Source organism: Rhinopithecus bieti, unplaced genomic scaffold, assembly GCF_001698545.2.
Source record: "Rhinopithecus bieti isolate Rb0 unplaced genomic scaffold, ASM169854v2 scaffold_6946, whole genome shotgun sequence".
NCBI lineage: Eukaryota > Metazoa > Chordata > Mammalia > Primates > Cercopithecidae > Rhinopithecus > Rhinopithecus bieti.
In genome coordinates, this window is record NW_016805697.1 from 1,561,523 (window position 1) to 1,567,712 (window position 6,190).

Genomic DNA, 6,190 nt, shown 5'->3' on the forward strand with positions numbered 1-6,190 from the left:
ACAAATTTTCCAGGTAATATGTAGCTGGTTCCCATTTTCTAGCATCTCTGTCTTTGACTGATGTGACGCCATACGTTCCTGACAGTTAACGTCGGCTCTGGTAGTGGTCTGATGCCAAGTACAGTCATAGCTCAGCCATGAAATAGGGCCTTCTAGATAGGCCAGATTCAGTGCCCTTCCCAACAGATGCCTCTCCATCCCCCACACCTCCTGACTCCACCAAAATGAAGTGGAAGTATGTCTTGAGTTGCCCACTTCTTCTGCGCCTGTCAAGCGCACATGTCAAGGCACATGTCAAGAATGTTGGCTGGTGATGGGCTCAAGGCACAGCCCACTTCACTGACTCGTGCATGTGTGCAGGCTTGATTGACACTGGCAAAATCTGTAAGGATATTTCTAGACATTCCAAGTGATTGACTCCTCTGAGGAAATGAATGAAACATTAAAAAAAAAAAAAAAAAAATAAGTATAGTACGTATAGTATTTCAGTGCGATCTATATATATTTATATGTAACTATAGTATATACATGTATATTTAATTATTTTTTTAAAACCACAATTGAAAATAATTCTTGCCACTGGCTACGAAGTTAAATTGACAGGAAACCCTAGGCAGTTTTTATTTAGCTTACCATTTATGTTTTCTTTGCCCATTATTAGTCGGAAAGATGACAAAAAAAAAAAAAAGGAAAAAAATTGTAAAGAGGCAAATATTTTGTACAAAAGTCCAAAGTTTTAAAAGCTCTTTAAGTATATTTCATATTATTACTAAGAGTTGGCCTATATATCTGTATGTCTGCATATTTTCCTACACTTGGGATTTTAGAAACGTATGGTACTGTTTACACAGCATATGCTTAAGTTCTTCCTATAACTCACCAACCAATGATAGCCTTTTTCTGATTGGAGTGTTCCCTACTTTGGAAGATATAATTTGAATAATTGCATGGTTACTGACGGAGGAAAATCTATGTGATTCAGTCCATGTGCACAGTGAAAATCAGCATATCACCCTGGGGAACATTTAATTCCCAAGTCTTTGGGTAATGACGGATGGTAAAACACTAGCTGTCAATTTTTTTTCAGTAATTGGTTTTCAGTGCTTTTTTTTTTCAATCTGATGAGAAGGTGATGCAATTAGAAAGGAGTGTCCTTTGCCTTTGAGAGCTGAAAATTTGCTCATGTGATTCCATCACAGTCCATTATAATGCAGATGACAATACTAAAAGAGAGAAATAAGAATGGGCATTAGTTTTTCTTAAATAATAAAGTTAAAGTGCAATTCAAAAAAAAGGAATGTGTATTTTTATAGGACAGTGTCTAAAATACATCATTCAACAATGCTTATATTTTCAAAGAAACATCTAGAAGATCTTATTCAGATGAAAAGCTAAGTTTCATTTTGAAAGAGCCTATTCTGGGGAAGCCTGGTCCCTACTCAAATCCCAAATGGCCAAACAAAGCATACAGAAGACAAATCTGAGTTACTTGTCACCATCAATTATAATCTCTTGTTTAGATATCTGTGTTTTCCCCCCTCAACTGACCCAGCTGTGAGTTCCTATGTGTCTTAAGGTCCCTAGCACTTGGACCAATGCCTGACACATCAAAGGTGCTCAATAATTGTCTGTTGAATGGCAATATGGATAATTTATGCCCCAGTTACTTCCAAAAATAGTTTGACCAAAATATATTTGAGGTTTTGTTTACTGCCAACTTTTAAATGAACAGCTTTATTGAAATATAATTCACAAATTGTATAATTCACCCATTTAAAGTATATAATTCAGTGCTCTTTGGTATATTCACGAAGTTATGCAATTTAGAACCAATCTAGTTTAATTTTAGAACATTTCCATTGCCCCAAAAAGAAACCCCATACCCATTCGCCTTCATTCCCCATTTCCCCCATCCCCTATCACAAACTTTTAATCTCATTCTGGTGAAGAAAACGAAGATGCCGCATTCCAAAGAGGGTCGTGTGTTAAATGAAGCTGTAGGTACACAGCCTTTGAAGTCAAGAAAATCTCCACAAGCTGCTTTGGCTTATGAGCTCATAAGCAGCACAGACGATTTCCCTCTATTATGGATCACAGGATCTGGCCTATAGTAGATGCTCAGTAGATACTCGTGGAACTGAATGCGTGGCCGCCTGGATTAGCTGTGTATGAATGTCTATGAAAAAGGACTAATATTGGTGCTATATCTTCTTTCTTTTTTTTTTTGAGACAGAGTTTCGCTCTTGTTACCCAGGCTGGAGTGCAATGGTGCGATCTCGGCTCACCGCAACCTCTGCCTCCTGGGCTCAAGCAATTCTCCTGCCTCAGCCTCCTGAGTAGCTGGGATTACAGGCACATGCCGTCACGCCCGGCTAATTTTGTATTTTTAGTAGAGATGGAGTTTCTCCATGTTGGTCAGGCTGGTCTCGAACTTCCCACCTCAGGAGATCTGCCTGCCTCGGCCTCCCAAAGTGCTGGGATTACAGGCATGAGCCACTGTGCCCTGCCAGTGCTATATCTTACAGAACAATTAACTCACAATATAAGATACTTATCTGGGTCAGTTAGTTTAGCATTCGTTGAGTACTTCCTACATGTGAGGCACACTTATTATTTAAATCTTCACAACAACCTCATGAAGAAGATGCTATTACTATTCCCCTGAGGTTAATCACCTGCCCAGTTAATAAATGGCAGAACCAGGACCGAAACCTAATTGCAGAGTCTGCATTCAGGGCCCTTGTACTCACCACCCCTCACCCTTTCATAGGACATAAGCTGGCAGCTCCCTCTTAAATCCCATCTCCTGCTCACCTGTCTCTCTGTCTTTTTCGCAAATGAAGTTATTGACGTCTTCACATTGGAAATCGTTCCACTGCCCAGCATAAATCAACCCAGCACAGTCTTCTCCTGGCCCGTGGCCATGACCCCAGTTATCCGGCTGTCCAGCTTTCCAATTTCTTTTAGCAAAACAGAAATTGAATGTTATTTGCACAGTAATGCACAGCTTTTCTTTACTCAAGAGCAGCAGAGAAATATAAAAAAACAAAACTGAAGCATGTCATTTATCCTGGAATGAAAATGCAGTTTAAGAAGCAGTACGTGCTCTTATTCAGAGTAAGGAGGAGCTGTTTTGCAGAGTAATGCATAATGCGGCATCTCCCTGCAGGCCTGTGATCTTTGCTACCATGAACCAAATTCACTACGCAGGTTCATCACAATGTGGAGGGAGCGGATCTTGCTTTGGGACAGTTAGATGAATGATTTTCTAATGTGTACTGGAATGCTGACTTCTGGGCATGAGTGCATATATGTGTGTGAATATCTATTCATTATGAGGACATGATACACATACACACACACAGACACACACACACACACGGTCTTGTGAGAACCCAGAGGGACCTTGTACATTGCAATATCTTGCCTCTAACAAGTCCAAGAGCCAGGAAGGGAAAGTGAAAGACTTTTGAAATACATTTATAAGAACCTACAATTACAAATAACTGGTTATGATTATCTGGCTGAGTTGTAGAAGGTTGATCGCTTTAGAAAGAAATAGTAATTTAATCTTACTGAAAATGACTCCTACATTTCACTGCCTTTTTTGAGACAGAGATTCTTAAAAACAAGTTTTCTTTAGGATGAGTTCACATGGGGCTTTTAACTTGGATGCTGCGGCTCGGAACAGCACTTTGCCACAGACAACAGTTCTTGATTCTGTTTCCATGAATCAATCAGGTGTGCTTCCAGACTTCCCTTTGAAGGCTCAATCTTGTCTAAGAAGCAGATTCATTCACAGAAGCTTGCGGCTGCTGCCTGAGAGGACAAGCCAGCCTCACGTGGAGGGTCTGGAAGAACATCTGCAGCAGAGGGTGCTTCCCATAAACAATGACTCATTACCGCACTGGCCACAGAGTGTCCTCAGGTCACCCGAGAAGACAGCCTGTATGGCCCTGCCTCTCTGGACAGTAAGACCCGCAAAACCAGAGGGCAGCATGAAAGGACAGTTGAAGTTCATAGTCAAAGGATGGGGACAGGGTAGAACTGACTCCCCCACACCAAATGTGTATTTTGGGATTTTAAAAAAATGAATATGAAGGCCAGGAGTGGTGGCTCATGCCTGTAATCCCAGCACTTTGGGAGGCTGAGGCAGGTAGATCTCCTGAGGTCAGGAGTTTGAGACCAGCCTGGCCAACATGACGAAACCCCGTCTCTACTAAAAATACAAAAATCAGCTGGGCATGGTGGCAGGCACCTGTAGGCCCAGCTACTTGGGAGGCCGAGGCAGGAGAATCGCTTGAATCCAGGAGGTAGAGGTTTGCAGTGAGCCAAGATCATGCCACTGCACTCCAGCCTGGGTAACAGAGGGAGGCTCCATCTCAAAAATATATATATATTAATCGAGTGACCTCAATTAAATAAACCTAGTGATGAAAGAGAATTCAGAGGAAACCATCGATTGGTGAGAGTAAAAATGGGATGCTACTTAGAAGGGAGAGTTAGAAAATAGTCTCACTCACTCACTCACTCACTCACTCACTCACTCACTCACACCAGGCATCCACAGCCCTCCTGCTATGAGCCAGGTATCATCTGGGTGATAGCAACATAGCAGTGCAGAGAAGAGCCAAAGTCCCAACTCTCAAGAGCTTACATAACAGACGAGCCACAATGAGTTCAACATTTCAGCCTGTGACAATCTCAGCCTGACACCAGATAGAGATGAAGTTGGAAGGAAAAGTAGTTTACTTTCACATTTGCTTTTTTTATGTAACTCTTTCCACCTTGTGAGATTCTTCTGGAGATGTCAACAATGCTTGAGCAGTTTGATCTTGTGGATGTACATTTTATTCATTTCTGCCAGTAATATGAGGGGTTTTGATTCCACTTTTGTTGATAAAATTTGAGATCTATGACTCCTGAATGTATAATGATAGGATATTTGATATTCTTGATTTCTCAGTTAATTGGGAAATTGTATACATACGACTTCTTTGGGCTCAGAAGTCCTGCTTAATATTTTCCCCTTGCGTTTCCTTTTAAGTCGTTTTAAGTTAAATAAATAAAAAGGATGTAACAACCAGGCAGAGAAATAACTGAGTGATAAGAAAGGAGATAATCTTTATCACCTTTCTCCATTTGTTTTTCTAGGCCACTGGAATTCTTTACATACAGTGCTCAAGGCTTTCCTTAGGACTAAAAGCAGAATGCAGTTCTATGAGCAGAGGTGACTGTAGTAGGCCAGAATGGGTGGAAAGTGCGTAGCCTGAAGCCAGGCTGCAGGGACAATTTATTCTGTGGACTGACCACCCGGAGTCTCAAAGCATCTCTTCGGCAAAGCTAAAATCACATGGAGAGACTTGCGGAAAAACCCCTCAGTCTGCATGTTTATAATAAAATAGAACATAACATGTCAAATAAGCATAATGTATATATTTTGGAGAAGAATGTCAGCTTAAACAGTGCCTTAACCTCATTCACAGGTAGATTCTGGCAAGATGAATGGCTGAAGTCTGGGGCTCAAAGCCCCGAATTCTACATTATCATACACATGTCACAGAAGGGAGTGGTAGCAGCACATACATGTACTTGGACATCATCCTCTGAGTACACCAGGAATCTTGGAAATGCTTGGACTGACTGCACCAGTGAGCTGGAAACACACACACACACATCAAGTATATATATCTAAATATAAGATATTTAGAATAGGATTTAGAGGCTGGGCACAATGGCTCACACCTGTAATCCCAGCACTTTGGGAGGCCGAGGTGGGTGGATCACCTAAGGTCAGGAGTTCAAGACCAGCCTGGCCAACATGGCAAAACCCCATCTCTACTAAAAAAAAAACAAACATTAGCCACGCCTGGTGGCAGGCACCTGGAGTCCCAGCTACTGGGGAGGCTGAGGCATGAGAATCGCCTGAACCCAGGAGGTGGAGGTTGTAGTGAGCCAAGATCACACCACTGCCCTCCAGACTGGGCGACAGAGCGAGTCTCCATCTCAAAAAAAATAGGATTTAGAATATAGGACTGTAGAATGAAAGAGCCTGGAAGAGAACCTTTAGCATCCTCTAATTCAGCCTAGCACAGTGGCTCACACTGTAATCCCAGCACTTCAGGAGGCTAAGGCAGGAGGATCGCTTGAGGCCGGGAGTTCGAGACTAGCCTGGGTAACACAGTGAGAC

At 41.9% G+C, this 6,190-nt stretch overlaps 1 protein-coding gene across 1 annotated transcript in view; it reads right to left on the reverse strand.

Annotated features, from left to right (window-relative positions):
• Positions 1-521: 521 nt before the first annotated feature.
• COLEC12 (collectin subfamily member 12) overlaps positions 522-6,190 on the reverse strand; it is a 192,649-nt gene continuing 186,980 nt past the window's right edge. Inside the window, 2 exon segments of the mRNA XM_017873539.1 lie at positions 522-1,223; positions 2,815-2,960. Of these exon segments, the coding sequence (XP_017729028.1) occupies positions 1,204-1,223; positions 2,815-2,960 (166 nt within the window). The 3' untranslated portion in view covers positions 522-1,203.